General features: G+C 42.1%; 1 protein-coding gene across 1 annotated transcript; it reads right to left on the reverse strand.

Annotated features, from left to right (window-relative positions):
- Positions 1-1120: 1120 nt before the first annotated feature.
- On the reverse strand, positions 1121-17634 carry LOC124292135 (phospholipase A2 isozymes PA3A/PA3B/PA5-like). Its single transcript, XM_046729186.1, has 5 exons — positions 17365-17634; positions 10193-10282; positions 9786-9864; positions 2133-2246; positions 1121-1532 (listed from the first exon to the last, which is right to left on the reverse strand). Exons 2-5 carry the CDS (start codon positions 10202-10204, stop codon positions 1252-1254), a joined length of 486 nt encoding a protein of 161 aa, XP_046585142.1. The 5' UTR covers positions 10205-10282; positions 17365-17634; the 3' UTR covers positions 1121-1251.
- Positions 17635-18702: the final 1068 nt, after the last annotated feature.

Here is an 18702-nt window from a genome sequence, read left to right on the forward strand (position 1 = left end):
GAACGTACTCTCTGACAAAACTAGAGGGATACGATGGAGCTGCATTGTTAAGACATCTATACGTCATGTTAAGGATCTTGTATTCTATCCTGGCTGGGAGTGGTAACCAGTGCAGACGCATGAGGATTGGGGAGATGTGGCTGTGCTTGGTGGTTTTGCAGATTAATCTGGCAGCTGCATTTTGGACTTTTTGCAACCTGGAGAGCAGGTCTTTGTTCATGTTCCCAAGCAAACTGTTGCAGTAGTCCAAGCGGGTCAACACCATAGGTCTTACAAGATGGTGTGTTGCGTCAGTTGTTAATAGGTGGCGTATGCTGGAGATATTCCTCATTTGTTGATCACAGATTTTACATACGTTACTGACGTGTGGCTCGATGGAAAGTCTGTCAGGACACCCAGGTGTTTCACTGTTGGGCTCACAGAGATCCGAGATTCGCCTATCTTAAGTGAATTCACACTCAGTTGACTGGTGAACAAGCCATGAGAATGTCTGTTTTGTTCTCGTTTAGTTTGAGTTTACTTTGAGTCATCCATATCTTCACATTCCCTACACACACTTCAACTTCTGCAATTTGTGATTTTGCATCATTAACATCGAGTTTTCTTAAGAGTTGAGTGCATGCTTCATGGGTCAAAGAATGATGTTTTCCCATACGTTTGTCATATGTCATAGTGGTATGAATGTTAAGTGATTGAAGAATGACAGATAGTGTTTGTGTACAGTACAAAATACCCCGCAGAAACCTGTTTGACAACAGGACAGTTGCATCATTCATCTTGGTGACATCTTGGTGACATCTTGGTCACCTATTTTAATGGCATGGCTCATAGCTGAAGGATTACTTGTCATACCAACTAAGCAAATGGTAGGCAAAATAGGAGAGAAACTTATACATGTAGTTCATGTGCTGGGTGACTCCAACTGACATACGTTTGCCGGCATACGAATGAAGTCGACACATTTGCTGAAAGAAGACTCCCATGTTTGAATATCCAACTGCATCATATGCATCTGATGATAAACGGTATCCCATAATCACATCCCTGTGTGGGCAGACATGTATACATGCAAGGCCCACTTTGCTCAGAGAGGGTAAAGACAATCACTCCAACAAATACAGAACATTTTTGGAAAACATTTATTCAACTTTTTGTTTCATTCAGTGCGAGAATGATTGTTTCCCTGACGGAATGTGTCACACATGTTAAATATTGTACATCAGGGAGGTGCATTGAAGAGTGTACATGCGGTTAATTGCCAGTGTCTTCAAATGACTTGGTAGATTTTAAATGTGCATGTCGTGTGAAATGGTAGTTGGTGCATTTTGTGTACCATGCATCCCACGTCTCACATTCACGCTTCTCCTCCACGCGGAAACAACGTGCACCAAACACATTGAAGAAAAGATTGCCCACTTCACGGGCAACTGGAGTTTTTGCCTTCTTCAAGCAGCTATTGAAAGCGTCGGTACAGGAACACCCATACACCGGCCACGGGTAGTAGTTGAACGTCTCTGAGTGAGACGACGTGGCTATAAAACAGATAAAAAAATTAGATACATTACCAGATTTCAAAACTAAAATATTGTGTCAGCTTGTAAATACCGGGATGATAGATGAATCGATCCATGTATAATCGAGTCTGGACCAGACAATCCAGTGATCAACAGCATGAGCATCGATCTGCGCAACTGGGAACCGATGACATGTGTCAACCAAGTCAGCGAGCCTGACCACCCGATCCCGTTAGTCGCCTCTTACGACAAGCATGGGTTACTGAAGGCCAATTCTAACCCGGGCCTTCACGGGTCAGCATATATACGAAGCACATGTATATTGTTTATACACCCAGGTAGGGACATTAACCGCATTTATTGCAGGGCACGATGTTATCCATCTAGAAGCAGGGGGTGTATACTGTCCCCGGTTGCATGACACACTGATATTAGTAACCCATCTATAAGAACTGGCTGTATGAACACCTACTAGAAATATTGTATGACATCGTTATCTTCTTGAGAAATGTATTTTTTATATCTGATATTAGCAGTTCTTCAGAGGAAATATGTTCTGCGCACTGATTCTACTAGATTCCCCTCGCATTCCTAACTAGAAACATGTAAGTAGTATACCTGGCATCACATCTTTGCAACTATGGAGTGTCTTGCAGCATCTGTCGGCACTCCTGGCTGCCCTGCTTATGGTTCTGTTGGTTTGTGTGCTGGTGGTCATACACGACTGTGTGCCTGAACATACGGGAACAACGTATCGTGTAATACTGCCTGCCTGTGACTCGTGATTAAGGTGCAGTTTACATTAATATATTTGACCATTAACAGAATTGCCAGTTTGTATGCACACACTTGCAATTTAAACACTACAAAATATATGGAGATTCAGCTAAGTCAATCCGATATATTATCTTTGAACCTTGGTCAAACAACGTGATACACCACAGACAAATGCGCTCTATATATGATATGCAATATGTCAAAGTTGAGGGAGAGGAGGAAAAGGTGACATGAACTCAGGTCATTAGAGGTCGTTCAGGTGTGTCAGGCGCAGACAAGTAAACGACGGTAAAACGCATAAAACAAACAAAGCAATATTTACTCTACAATAACTACGTTAATGATAAATAACATAACCCTACGGATAGATTAATTAATCATGACAACTGCATAGAATTCTTTGTATGGTATTTCATACTTATTGCGTTAACTACGGTAAAGTCGTATAGTAACAATAATGAAAATACATGGGTTGTGGGTGCATCTACGGTAATATGTTATATTACGTGTCCATTCCCAAGTTAAAACTTATCAGTTAACCAGGAATCAGTCATTAAAAGAACTAGGTGTGAAACAAAGATAAGTAGGGTAATTGACAAGTGTGTTGTAATCTACAATTTACTGAGGTGTCAACTCAAAGGTATCACTAAAACAGTACAAAATAGAGTAGCAGTACAAACTCAAAAGGCAGTATACTACAAGAGCAGTGACAATAGCACTGAAGATTATGATGGGAATATTCGCCTCTCAGCAACAGACATGCAGAATGTACAGGTTAATAATGATCATAGCTCTATGTTGGTCTTCTGTTGACTTGAGCTCAGCTTATAGACAAAAGAAGAAGCCTTGAAAATTCCACGAAAAGTCCAAAGACAGAACACTCCGGAATCCTAACAACAGCAGAAACACCGTGGAAGCCTTAGTACTCTGTCTAAATGTTTAAATATTGGTTAAATATAGAGCACACAATGCCCAAGACTGATTCTGACTGAATATCATCAGATACAGTTTATTACGCTTGGAACATTGGTACTTCTATGCTTAAACAAATCAGGTTCGAAGGTACATAGTCGTGAACTACAAAAGACGATAGTAGGTTAGTTAAAAGAGTATGATAAGGTATATAACAACGGCACAGTTGTCAGTGACTACGCGTATTTCCTATAATTATGTACAGATAAAAGAAAATGGAATAAACGTTGTAACTACAACCATGCGGGTTTGAATATATATGTTCCTAAAATATGAAAGAACCACTTCACATATTTAAATGACTCTGATAACAAAATTTCATTTAAAAGCTGTTCTATAATGTATTTAGCATTACGATGAACGGGAAGTTATACAATATCTAAATACTACATCTTGATGATAAAAGTCACTGTGAGAGTGTATAGGAGGTAAATCTACTCATATAATATTTAAGCGGAGGACTATCCGAAATTATGGAAAAGCTGACCTACATATAAATTCAGCATTGCTTAAAGTAGTTGAAAGAAATCTTGGAACTACTTTTAGGTACTTGACCTAGCTACTGAACGCTACACTACTGTTCAAGAATCTAGACTAACACGTTGATGGGATAATACCAAACATACACTTGGGATACATGCACATGGATGTTGAAACATAGAAAATAACTAATGGTTTGTACATAACCTGAAGAACCCACGACGCAATACACGTCACTGGATAGTGCCAAAGTATTAAACGGTCATTTCGAACTAGCATGTTGAGTGGTGCATATTTCATAAAGAGCATAAATATTATTGCAGTGTTTCAAAGTTAACTCCAATATTTTCCAGAGAATTTACAATGACATAAGAAGAATTAGAATACAATATAAATGTTTCTTACCTGAAAGCAAGAGAAGACAGAGCAGTGAGTTCCTTGGTTTTATTTCAAGCAAGTGTGCTTAAGGTCGTAAATCCAAGTATATATAGCTCACAGCTCTACTCGTTTAACATTAACAGTTTTTTCTGATGTTGTGATTCCAATTGGATTAGCCTATGCTCTTAAAGTTTACTACATAAGGTAGGTGGTTAGAAGATAATCTCAGCATTGCCTAACAAGAGTTAATTTTAATTGGAGCCACGCTCAAACATGCACTTGCAGGTGCAAAATATCTGTCAGTGTTTGACCATGGCATATACGACAGGAAAAAAGGCCTGGAAAGATGGCCATCTCAATATTGTTTCAAAAAAAGACGCTTCTTAATTATTTATAATAATGAATTTCTATGGCGCCTGGTATCCAACGGCGCATCACAAAGTCAACCCTGGATAACCCAATCTGCCTAGGCGCTACAAGGTTATAGTCACATGATTTATCCCACAGGGTACGCATTTTCTGATGGGTGAACAGGGGCAATTTTGAACAAACTCACTTCCTTAAGGTGAGACTACATGTATCACATGTGCTCCGTTGTGGGACAGGACTGAAGTCCTAGAAACTCTGATGGGTCAAGTTGCCAAACACGGTCACCCATCCAAGGACTCTCCGCGCCCCACGATGCTTAAATTCAACTGATTTGTAACCTGAGCTCTATGCTTCTGGGTAGGGAATTTTTACCTGCTCCTGACCATGGGATCTACGAAAGAAGAAAGGTCGGTGTCGACACAGACCACTGACACTGTCTTTGATCAAATAATTTAAGGTTTTCATGAACACGTTTGCTTTTAGCCTTCCTAACAATTTAAAACAATAACATTTCACAATATGCTCGAAGGTGTAAAATGTGAAAGTACCCATGGTGAACTATTAGGTTACAAGCGGTGAGGAGTTGCTGAAAAGGCTTGTGTAACTTGAGGGAATTGATATAAGAGATAGAGATGGATGGTGGTTAGTTTATTGGTGACATGGGAATGAGGACCCCTTTCAGAATGGAGATATGATAGTTAAAGTAGTGACATAGTCATAGGAACATACGATGTGTGGGCATTGTAGTTAAAGGTTGGAAACAAAGCACATTTCACAGATGTGCCTTTGGGCGTGTGCTGCTGAAAGAGCGCGTTTCTTGAAGAACATCTTAAAGACCAAACAGAAAGAGAAGACTGAAATACTAGTACTGACGAGGGCATTTGTGTTGGGCTAGTAACTAGGGACAGGCATCTAACCATCCAGGAGAGGTTCAGCTAAACTCTGGAAGATGGTCCGATCACTTTTGTCACGTCCAGCAATTCGTCCGAGACTTCAATGGATTTTGTTATCTTAAATACGGATTTTTGAATTGGTGTCACCTGCAGTGGGAGCGAGGGTCGAAGAGTCAAAGAAGTGTTGCAGTAGAGCAAGATTTGCAGGAAACTGATGTGTTAGCTGTTCGGCTGTGTTGTGACAGGATACACAGGCTACAGGATAATTGAATGTTTCCGTTGAAAGGGTTCGACAACACTTGGTGCTAAGGACACAGACAGGTAGAATTGGAACAATCAATAGGAATGAGTTGTGATTGTTGTGGCTGAGCCATGTATTTAAATGTACCGACAGATTTGATATCCCTTCTTCTATCTTGAAAGAGACACGATGAAGTAGTGGAAGCTTGAAGAGGACAGGGAAAGCGCATAAACATAATATGAGGTAGCAAGATATTCGATTTTCAGATAGGAGATGCGACAGACGATTGTTGATTTAAACCGTATCTAAAAAGCCTGATTTGAGTTCGTCCAGTTGTTGCTCAAAGCCATAAGCTTGTCGAATTTGTTTTGTGAGGAGCGAGAGAGGGGGGGAGTAGAGAGTAAAAGGAACGCAGATTGAGGTGTTTCTGTCGACTGTTTTTGTAACGGATTGCATTTCTGTCACGCAAGGCATAGAGATCAGAAGAACAATAGCTCTCACAGCTGGTTGTCCCCGTTAGTTCTCGCAAAGAGCTTAATTTTGCCTCCCGTGATTTCAGGGCCGGTGGTTGCCACTTTGGACGAGAAGCCACCCATCATACAATACTCATTAATTATTCATAGTCATTTTTATACCAAGCCAGCACCATTGGTGCCCATGGCAGGAAGTTCATTTCCAAGCTGGTCAATGCCCGCTGGATATCAAGCACTACTACACTTTGTCCTACCACTCAAAACCTAGTGGGGTGTGCGAAAGAGGAAAAATATACTACCCCGAACACGTGCTGGTCATTGTCAAACCAGTTTGGTCATTCCGAGGTCTTCAAAATACCAGAGCTAAGGAACACTCCTATCCCGTTGGTGATCAGGTGACATAATGACTGATCTCACAGTTAAATCTAAGGCCTTTCATTCAAAGTCTGAACGAAATGGACAGGACCTTACGGAACTATCCGCATTGATCTAAACCATGCATGAAAATACCTAACGCAAGCGCAAAGAAAGACAATAAATCCTTCATACATGTCACCGTATACACACACCTCGCAGACAAGTGTCACCGCAGCAGGCCCTCTGCCCAAACCCACTCAGTCATCGTGCTAACAGCTTCAGAATCCTCCTAGAAAAGCCTCTCAAGCAGCAACTCAGTGAGTATAAGTGATTACCATACTTATGGTACACCATCTGGTCACATACGGAAACGGACACAGATATTGTACACAGATAGTCGTAGGTCCACATGTCAGTCAGTGTGTTGCACGTGTGTAATCGTGGACGGTTTAATAATTGTAGGTGTCAGAAATATCCATGTTTTGAACGCGTTTGTGAAAACATCCAAAGTAAACGGCAGAAGTCTTGTCTGGGTTAGAACAGGTCTATGCAAGTTGTAAGAGGCTCACGATATCACTGGATTGTTTATTACAGACTTGAATAAATTCAGGCAGTTGTCACAGGGAATTCAGCAGAATGTGCAACGAACAAATGCTGCTATGTGTTGGCAGCTATGTAATAGTCTATAGCAAAATGCCGAGTCGACTGTGGCTACGATTTATCACCAACTGTGCACAGTGACAAATAACAATCGTTGAACACATGCAGTACTGGGTCGTTTTGTCGTACAAGATAACCATATGTGTTGGGTGATAGCATGGGAGGTATTCCTTATAAACCTTTATTATTATGTACTAGCTTAAATTTATGGAATAAATTTGACAACATTATTGAATCGGCTTAAGATGTTTCTAGCAAACTGGAAATTGTCGACGATTTTTCTCTCGATACAAAACATCTACGTCATGTCATAGCAGAACCCAACTAGAGTCATTCAAATTACAAGGACACTTTCAGGACCACGTGTCAAAACGTGGTGCGATAGAATCATATGAAACAATAGTATGGTTTTACGCCGTTTTTAGCAATATTCCAGCAATATCACGGCTTTGGACAACAGAAATGGGCTTCACACATTGTACCCATGCGGGGACTTCGGCGTGACGTACGAACGTTTAAAAAATAACCTCTTGATACACTATATCCCGTATAAAACAATACGCGATCACGAGGAGATATACATTTTCACAGAGAGGCATATTATCTAAGCTAAAGTCGCATTAATGGCACACCTGGCGCTATAAAGATGGTAATTATGATAAATGTACATGTAAGTAGTTCAGGTTAGTTGTCTTTGCTTCACGAGTGTAATGATGCTGCTGTAGTGTATGTTGTGTATTTTATGAACGCTTTAATGAGTATGCAAATCAATGCGTACCACCTGAAAATTGTGACAATGAGACCTAATAACAAACTATGGTATGTTGTTATGTCTGACGCGAATGTAAAAAAGTGTCATATCTAATTAGAGGCTGATTTGGTTAAACATAGAAAACAGCGTAACAAAGTGTTGGATAACATGAAATGCTTTGCCTTTGTTATTCAAAACTTGATGAAACATTTTTTTAACTTTCTGTCGTCAACAAAGTGTTTCGCAATATTGTAAAAGTCCTGGCTCAGCTTCTTACATTCAAGCTAAAACGAAGTATATACATAATGAAGGTCCAGTCGCTTTCAGAGATTCAGAAAATGAAAACATTTCAAACGAATATTTCGAATCAATTTCTGATGTTGGTGATGAAGAAAGCACGTGTTTATCGCTAATAGATGCTATGCTATGTTAGAAATCTTAGATATTTGTACATGTATATCACTTAGTTCAAGTCTGTGTACCAAGGACATGGAAACGAGCGACTGTTATGCCTCTATTCAAGAAAGGAGGATCATTCTTGTAAATCCCATTGTGTATTTAGATCATTCCTTTCTTTACAATTACATGATTATATTAATGATAAGCTGTGTTGAAAAGGTGTTTGAAAGGGTTGTCTTGAATAAACATTTTGTAAAACTATTTTCTTGAAAATACTCTGTAGCATAAATTTTAGTCTTGATTGGCTTATGTAAGTAATAACAAAGCAGTCGGTGTTTGTGAATGGAGATATGTCCAAGCCGAAAATGTTCAAGGTGGGCGTCCCACGGGGATCGATACTTGGCCCCTTCCTATTGATTGTTTATGTTGATCAAATATAGGAGATAAATTACATTGCATTACGAGATGACATCTCATAAGATGTCTTCACTGAAGAGTTAGTTTGAAAATCGATGAATGAAACAAACTTAACATCATTAAGTTGAGCTTCGGAATGGTTGATAAAATATAATCATGGAAAAATGGAGGAAAGATTTCCGCCCGTAACCGCCGTTTTTTTATCATTCTATGCCTAAGATCCATAGAAAGAATAGATGGGTTTTATAGGAAGCCTACCCAAACCCTAAACCTAAACCTAACATAATGCTAAATCTAAACCCTAAACCTAAACCCTAACCCCTTGAAATAAACATAATAAATAGAATACATTTCAAGCGGGGATTACGGGCGGAAATCTTACCAAAACGGAACAAAAGTCAAACTTTACTTTTGTAAGACTGAAGTTTTTCTAGGTTTTCAGAAACATTGGGTGTTAACCTGTTCTTCCAGTGTGAGTTGGTATCACCATGTTGATAATGTAGTCAAGAAAACATACAAAAATTATATGTGCTTTGAGAAAATCATAGTTCATCTTGAACAGAATGTATGCAGTTATTATAAGACCTCACTTGAATACACCAGAAACACAGTGTAACTTCAGAAACTCTCTCACCCACCGACGAGAGTGAGGCAATCGATTGGCATTGCAGGTCTCTCCATCAAAGAGAATCGCAATGGTTTTTAGATGTGTCCATATGTACATAGACCAAACTAAACGATTTCTCTGATTGTAAAGTATTCCTTCTATTCCTTACTCTCTGTGCGTATTTCCTGTTTCCCAATTTCTATTTATGTATAGTGCAAATACACCCGTGTAACTGATGGAAAACCGCTCGTCTATGCTGGATAACTTGATGCTTTCTTTCATGAATAAAATCAGTTAAGCAAACACTGCTGATCTATTACTTCCAAATCACTCTACCTAAGCTTTATCTACACGATTGTTATTTCTTGAGATGATTATGAAATGCTTCATGTTGGACGAGTCTACATATTTAGATAAACAGATGTTAAGATATGTTTTACTTTCATTGAGAAAATATTGTAGAAATATTGTTTCCAACTGCGGACTAAATGTACTACCTGGGTACCCCATATGAAGCTTGATTCTCTGTTTGGTGATGCGAACCTGCTCCACGTTGTCCTGGTCACTCTGCCTCAGCTGCAATCACAGATACAGTGTTCGTTGTTTATCTGTACTGCACAAGTTACCATCACATATATCCAGACATTCTCTTGTAAATATATTAGAAAAACAATTATGTAGTTCTAGTTATGCAATTATATTCTGTGAATATTCAATATTATAAATGAAGTAAAGGAATTATTTACAATAATAATAAAAGAATGAATAAAAGAATAGTAAAAGAATAGTTAAAATGCGTGACGTTAGAACATGATACCATCTACATTACAGTTTGGCAAGTTTTTATTTCATATGAAAGGGCACGTGCATTTTACAATGAAACTCATACACGGCGAAGGCTTACCATTTTCCGCATATATCGACGGCATTGTCTTGCCAGGCGGCGCAGATCAAAAGTAACGAGTTGGTGAGATTCTGGACGGTTACTCAAAGCCTGTGACAGTAGGAAACATTCACCTAATGACACAAACGTCACCTTACCTACTTAGTGTACCCTCACCCCAACAACTGAACTGTAACAGTATCCTATGCCTACTGTGTACCCTCACCCCAACAACTGAACTGTGACAGTATCCTATGCCTACTGTGTACCCTCACCCCAACCACTGAACTGTGACAGTAACCTATACCTACTGTGTACCCTCACCCCAACCACTAAACTGTGACAGTATCCTATGCCTACTGTGTACCCTCACCCCAACCACTAAACTGTGACAGTAACCTATACCTACTGTGTACCCTCACCCCAACCACTAAACTGTAACAGTATCCTATGCCTACTGTGTACCCTCACCCCAACCACTAAACTGTGACAGTAACCTATACCTACTGTGTACCCTCACCCCAACAACTGAACTGTGACACTAACCTATACCTACTGTGTACCCTCACCCCAACAACTGAACTGTGACACTAACCTATACCTACTGTGTACCCTCACCCCAACCACTGAACTGTGACACTAACCTATACCTACTGTGTACCCTCACCCCAACAACTGAACTGTGACAGTATCCTATGTCTACTGTGTACCCTCACCCCAACCACTGAACTGTGACAGTAACCTATACCTACTGTGTACCCTCACCCCAACCACTAAACTGTGACACTAACCTATACCTACTGTGTACCCTCACCCCAACCACTAAACTGTGACAGTAACCTATACCTATTGTGTACCCTCACCCCAACAACTGAACTGTGACACTAACCTATACCTACTGTGTACCCTCACCCCAACAACTGAACTGTGACAGTATCCTATGTCTACTGTGTACCCTCACCCCAACCACTGAACTGTGACAGTATCCTATACCTATTGTGTACCCTCTCCCCTACCACTAAACTGTGACAGTAACCTATACCTATTGTGTACCCTCACCCCAACCACTAAACTGTGACAGTATCCTATACCTACTGTGTACCCTCACCCCAACCACTAAACTGTGACACTAACCTATACCTATTGTGTACCCTCACCCCAACCACTAAACTGTGACAGTAACCTATATCTACTTAGTGTACCCTCACCCCAACCACTAAACTGTGACACTAACCTATACCTATTGTGTACCCTCACCCCAACAACTGAACTGTGACACTAACCTATACCTACTGTGTACCCTCACCCCAACCACTAAACTGTGACAGTAACCTATACCTACTGTGTACCCTCACCCCAACAACTGAACTGTAACAGTATCCTATGCCTACTGTGTACCCTCACCCCAACCACTGAACTGTGACAGTAACCTATACCTACTGTGGACCCTCACCCCAACCACTAAACTGTGACAGTAACCTATACCTACTGTGTACCCTCACCCCAACCACTGAACTGTGACAGTAACCTATGCCTACTGTGTACCCTCACCCGAACAACTGAACTGTGACAGTAACCTATACCTACTGTGTACCCTCATCCCAACCACTAAACTGTGACAGTAACCTATGCGTACTGTGTACCTTCACCCCAACAACTGAACTGTGACAGTAACCTATACCTACTGTGTACCCTCATCCCAACCACTAAACTGTGACAGTAACCTATACCTACTTAGTGTACCCTCACCCCTACCACTGAACTGTGACAGTAACCTATATCTACTTAGTGTACCCTCACCCCAACCACTCAACTGTGACAGTAACCTATACCTACTGTGTACCCTCACCCCAACCACTAAACTGTGACAGTAACCTATGCCTACTGTGTACCCTCACCCCAACAACAGAACTGTGACACTACCCTATACCTACTGTGTACCCTCACCCCAACCACTAAACTGTGACAGTAACCTATACCTATTGTGTACCCTCACCCCAACAACTGAACTGTGACACTAACCTATACCTAATGTGTACCCTCACCCCAACCACTGAACTGTGACAGTATCCTATGTCTACCGTGTACCCTCACCCCAACCACTGAACTGTGACAGTATCCTATACCTATTGTGTACCCTCTCCTTTACCACTAAACTGTGACAGTAACCTATACCTATTGTGTACCCTCACCTCAACCACTAAACTGTGACAGTATCCTATACCTACTGTGTACCCTCACCCCAACCACTAAACTGTGACACTAACCTATACCTATTGTGTACCCTCACCCCAACCACTAAACTGTGACAGTAACCTATATCTACTTAGTGTACCCTCACCCCAACCACTAAACTGTGACACTAACCTATACCTATTGTGTACCCTCACCCCAACAACTGAACTGTGACACTAACCTATACCTACTGTGTACCCTCACCCCAACCACTAAACTGTGACAGTAACCTATACCTACTGTGTACCCTCACCCCAACAACTGAACTGTAACAGTATCCTATGCCTACTGTGTACCCTCACCCCAACCACTGAACTGTGACAGTAACCTATACCTACTGTGGACCCTCACCCCAACCACTTAACTGTGACAGTAACCTATACCTACTGTGTACCCTCACCCCAACCACTGAACTGTGACAGTAACCTATGCCTACTGTGTACCCTCACCCCAACAACTGAACTGTGACAGTAACCTATACCTACTGTGTACCCTCATCCCAACCACTAAACTGTGACAGTAACCTATGCGTACTGTGTACCTTCACCCCAACAACTGAACTGTGACAGTAACCTATACCTACTGTGTACCCTCATCCCAACCACTAAACTGTGACAGTAACCTATACCTACTTAGTGTACCCTCACCCCTACCACTGAACTGTGACAGTAACCTATACCTACTGTGTACCCTCACCCCAACCACTAAACTGTGACACTAACCTATACCTACTGTGTACCCTCACCCCAACCACTAAACTGTGACAGTAACCTATACCTATTGTGTACCCTCACCCCAACAACTGAACTGTGACACTAACCTATACCTACTGTGTACCCTCACCCCAACAACTGAACTGTGACAGTATCCTATGTCTACTGTGTACCCTCACCCCAACCACTGAACTGTGACAGTATCCTATACCTATTGTGTACCCTCTCCCCAACCACTAAACTGTGACAGTAACCTATACCTATTGTGTACCCTCACCCCAACCACTAAACTGTGACAGTAACCTATACCTACTGTGTACCCTCACCCCAACCACTAAACTGTGACAGTAACCTATACCTATTGTGTACCCTCACCCCAACCACTAAACTGTGACAGTAACCTATACCTACTGTGTACCCTCACCCCAACCACTAAACTGTGACAGTATCCTATGCCTACTGTGAACCCTCACCCAAACAACGGAACTGTGACACTAACCTATACCTACTGTGTACCCTCACCCCAACCACTAAACTGTGACAGTAACCTATGCCTACTGTGTACCCTCACCCCAACCACTGAACTGTGACAGTAACCTATACCTACTGTGTACCCTCACCCCAACCACTAAACTGTGACAGTATCCTATGCCTACTGTGTACCCTCACCCCAACCACTAAACTGTGACAGTAACCTATACCTACTGTGTACCCTCACCCCAACCACTGAACTGTGACAGTATCCTATGCCTACTGTGTACCCTCACCCCAACCACTGAACTCTGACAGTAACCTATACCTACTGTATACCCTCATCCCAACCACTAAACTGTGACAGTAACCTATACCTACTGTGTACCCTCACCCCAACCACTAAACTGTAACAGTATCCTATGCCTACTGTGTACCCTCACCCCAACCACTAAACTGTGACAGTAACCTATACCTACTGTGTACCCTCACCCCAACAACTGAACTGTGACACTAACCTATACCTACTGTGTACCCTCACCCCAACAACTGAACTGTGACAGTATCCTATGTCTACTGTGTACCCTCATCCCAACAACTGAACTGTGACACTAACCTATACCTACTGTGTACCCTCACCCCAACCACTAAACTGTGACAGTAACCTATACCTACTGTGTACCCTCACCCCAACCACTGAACTGTGACAGTAACCTATACCTACTGTGTACCCTCACCCCAACCACTGAACTGTGACAGTATCCTATGCCTACTGTGTACCCTCACCCCAACAACTGAACTGTGACACTAACCTATACCTACTGTGTACCCTCACCACAACCACTAAACTGTGACAGTAACCTATGCCTACTGTGTACCCTCACCCCAACCACTAAACTGTGACAGTAGCCTATGCCTACTGTGTACCCTCACCCCAACCACTGAACTGTGACACTAACCTATACCTACTGTGTACCCTCACCCCAACCACTAAACTGTGACAGTAACTTATGCCTACTGTGTACCCTCACCCCAACCACTAATCTGTGACAGTAACCTATACCTACTGTGTACCCTCACCCCAACCACTGAACTGTGACAGTATCCTATGCCTACTGTGCACCCTCACCCCAACCACTGAACTCTGACAGTAACCTATACCTACTGTGTACCCTCATCCCAACCACTAAACTGTGACACTAACCTATACCTACTTAGTGTACCCTCACCCCAACCACTAAACTGTGACACTAACCTATGCCTACTGTGTACCCTCACCCCAACCACTAAACTGTGACAGTAACCTATACCTACTGTGTACCCTCATCCCCACAACAACTGAACTGTGATCTCATCCCAACCACTAAACTGTGACACTAACCTATACCTACTTAGTGTACCCTCACCCCAACCACTAAACTGTGACACTAACCTATGCCTACTGTGTACCCTCATCCCAACCACTAAACTGTCACACTAACCTATACCTACTTAGTGTACCCTCCACCCAACCACTAAACTGTGACACTAACCTATGCCTACTGTGTACCCTCACCCCAACCACTAAACTGTGACAGTAACCTATGCCTACTGTGTACCCTCACCCCAACAACTGAACTGTGACAGTAACCTATACCTACTGTGTACCCTCACCCCAACCACTAAACTGTGACACTAACCTATGCCTACTGTGTACCCTCACCCCAACCACTAAACTGTGACACTAACCTATACCTACTGTGTACCCTCACCCCAACCACTAAACTGTGACACTAACCTATGCCTACTGTGTACCCTCACCCCAACCACTGAACTGTGACAGTAACCTATACCTACTGTGCACCCTCACCCCAACCACTAAACTGTGACAGTAACCTATACCTACTGTGTACCCTCACCCCAACCACTGAACTGTGACACTAACCTATACCTACTGTGTACCCTCACCCCAACCACTAAACTGTGACAGTAACCTATACCTACTGTGTACCCTCACCCCAACCACTAAACTGTGACAGTAACATATATCTACTTAGTGTACCCTCACCCAACCACTAAACTGTGACAGTAACCTATACCTACTGTGTACCCTCACCCCAACCACTGAACTGTGACACTAACCTATACCTACTGTGTACCCTCACCCCAACCACTAAACTGTGACAGTAACCTATATCTACTTAGTGTACCCTCACCCAACCACTAAACTGTGACAGTAACCTATACCTACTGTGTACCCTCACCCCAACCACTAAACTGTGACACTAACCTATACCTACTTAGTGTACCCTCACCCCAACCACTAAACTGTGACAGTAACCTATACCTACTGTGTACCCTCTCCCCTACCACTGAACTTTGACAATATCCTATGCCTACTGTGTACCCTCTCTCCTACCACTGAACTTTGACAATATCCTATGCCTACTGTGTACCCTCTCTCCTACCACTGAACTGTGACACTAACCTATGCCTACTGTGTACCCTCACCCCAACCACTAAACTGTGACACTAACCTATACCTACTGTGTACCCTCACCCCAACCACTAAACTGTGACACTAACCTATACCTACTGTGTACCCTCACCCCAACCACTAAACTGTGACAGTAACCTATACCTACTGTGTACCCTCATCCCAACCACTAAACTGTGACACTAACCTATACCTACTGTGTACCCTCACCCCTACCACTAAACTGTGACACTAACCTATACCTACTGTGTACCCTCACCCCTACCACTAAACTGTGACACTAACCTATACCTACTGTGTACCCTCACCCCAACCACTAAACTGTGACACTAACCTATACCTACTGTGTACCCTCACCCCTACCACTAAACTGTGACACTAACCTATACCTACTGTGTACCCTCACCCCAACCACTAAACTGTGACAGTAACCTATACCTACTGTGTACCCTCACCCCAACCACTAAACTGTGACAGTAACCTATGCCTACTGTGTACCCTCTCCCCTACCACTGAACTTTGACAATATCCTATGCCTACTGTGTACCCTCTCTCCTACCACTGAACTGTGACGGTATCCTATGCCTACTGTGTACCCTCTCTCCTACCACTGAACTGTGACAGTAACTTATGCCTACTGTGTACAATCTCCCCTACCACTGAACCGTGACTTAATGCTTTGCCTACTGTATTCCTCTCCCCTAACACAAAATTGTGACAGTAACCTATGCCTATGGTATTTTCCTCTCCATACCTCTGAAATGTGACTTAGTCTTACATGGTTACATTTTTCACAAGTATATATTTCACAAAGAACTGTTATGTGTTATATGTTATGTAAGCGTGTGAATGAGTATGGTTTTACGCCGTTTTAGCAATATTCCAGCAATATCACAGCGGAAGACAAGAGAAATGTGCATTACACACGATTCAAATGTGGGGAATTGAACCTAGGCTTCAGGATAACAAGAAGCTGAGAATAGGATGTAAAGGAATGGCAATAACTGTACCATCTACTACAGGAGTGAGTTGAACATCACCTAACATACTTGCCTTCATTAAAATACAAATACATGTAACACCGTCCTCAGATATTTCTTAGTGAAATTAGCCATTTCAATATCTTTGTGTTGTGGAGGTAGATTAAAAACTCTACACACGCGTCATGAATATACGGACTGAGATACCACTTTTTGGTATTGCAATCGATTTGATTGTTACAACGTATACAATAGTTATTTAAATATGGTAAAACATCGCAATACATGTTTTGCTTTTAAAACTATTGCAAACTATACCTCTTGAAGAGAATCGTAGAGCCATTGAGTGAACTCATGTCGCAGTCAATGAGATGACCGGCTTTCGAAAAGAAGGCGTACACCACGCTGTTCCCGTCCGAGTAGAGCCGGGCAGTGCCGTCCCCGTCCTTGTAGGTCAGTAACAGCCCACTCTCAGGTCGACTGTCACACGGGGAAACCATCAGTCCGAACACAGTGACAATAAATATGTTCCACATCTTCTAAAGCATCCGCTCACTCACGACAGATGAGAACAGACAGATGTCTTACAGGTCATGGTATCATGAGATAAGGGATATCTCAACCAGAGGATTGGCCAGACTTACGACCAGGTAGTCAGTTAGTTGGACGTCTGCCTCAACGCCTAGGTGCTCAATTAGTTAGTCGTCTGCCTATCTACGTCAAGGCAGCAAAGTAGTTTGACGTCTGTTCAACGATCAGCTGGTCAAGTGGGTTAACGTCTGCCTCTACGATCAGCTGGTCAAGTGGTTTAACGTCTGCCTTTACGATCAGCTGGTCAAGTGGTTTAACGTCTGCCTCTACGATCAGCTGGTCAAGTGGTTTAACGTCTGCCTCTACGATCAGCTGGGTGCCGTTGTACAAAGCGATCTTAGCGCTAAGGTGACTGTAACTCCCATACTTTAACATAGACTTAAGGTAGCCTTGGCGCTAAGGATGTTTTGTACAACGGCACCCTGGTCAAGTCGTTTAACGTCTGACTCAAGGACAAGGTGTTCAAGCAGTTTAACGTCTGACTCAACGACAAGGAGGTCAAGTAGTTTAACCTCTGCCTCGACGATCAGCTGGTCAAGTGGTTTAACGTCTGACTCAAGGACAAGGTGAACAAGTAGCTTGACTTCTGACTCAACGACAAGGTAGTCAAGTGGTTTAACGTCTGTGTATTCATTCAATTGAATTCTTTATTGCATGAAAGGCCATAAGCTCATATGCAGTTACAGAGCTCTATTATCATATATATTATCCAATATTGGGTATGTGTTCAATCCTTACCACATATACAAGATGAATAAATAGGGCTATTCGGGGATGTTTTGATTGTTCGTTAACGTCTGACTGTTAGGACGGTTAGGGAGGTAGTATTTTACGATAGACATTTGTGATAAATAATGTTTCTTGAGATGCCAAATAAACCTAAAATGAAATTCGTCTTCAATAGCGTTACAGAATGGACTGAATCTTTCGGTTGTAATTATTGTTCAGCCTAAACGTATAAAGACATTACAAATGCCTAGAATAACTCAATTTTCATAATGTTATATACTAAACGCCCAAAGAAACGTTACTCTCCTTCCTTAATGGCGGAGGAACCTATCTTCA

This window comes from Haliotis rubra, unplaced genomic scaffold (genome assembly GCF_003918875.1).
Source record: "Haliotis rubra isolate DU_JTF1 unplaced genomic scaffold, ASM391887v1 Scf509, whole genome shotgun sequence".
Taxonomy (NCBI): domain Eukaryota; kingdom Metazoa; phylum Mollusca; class Gastropoda; order Lepetellida; family Haliotidae; genus Haliotis; species Haliotis rubra.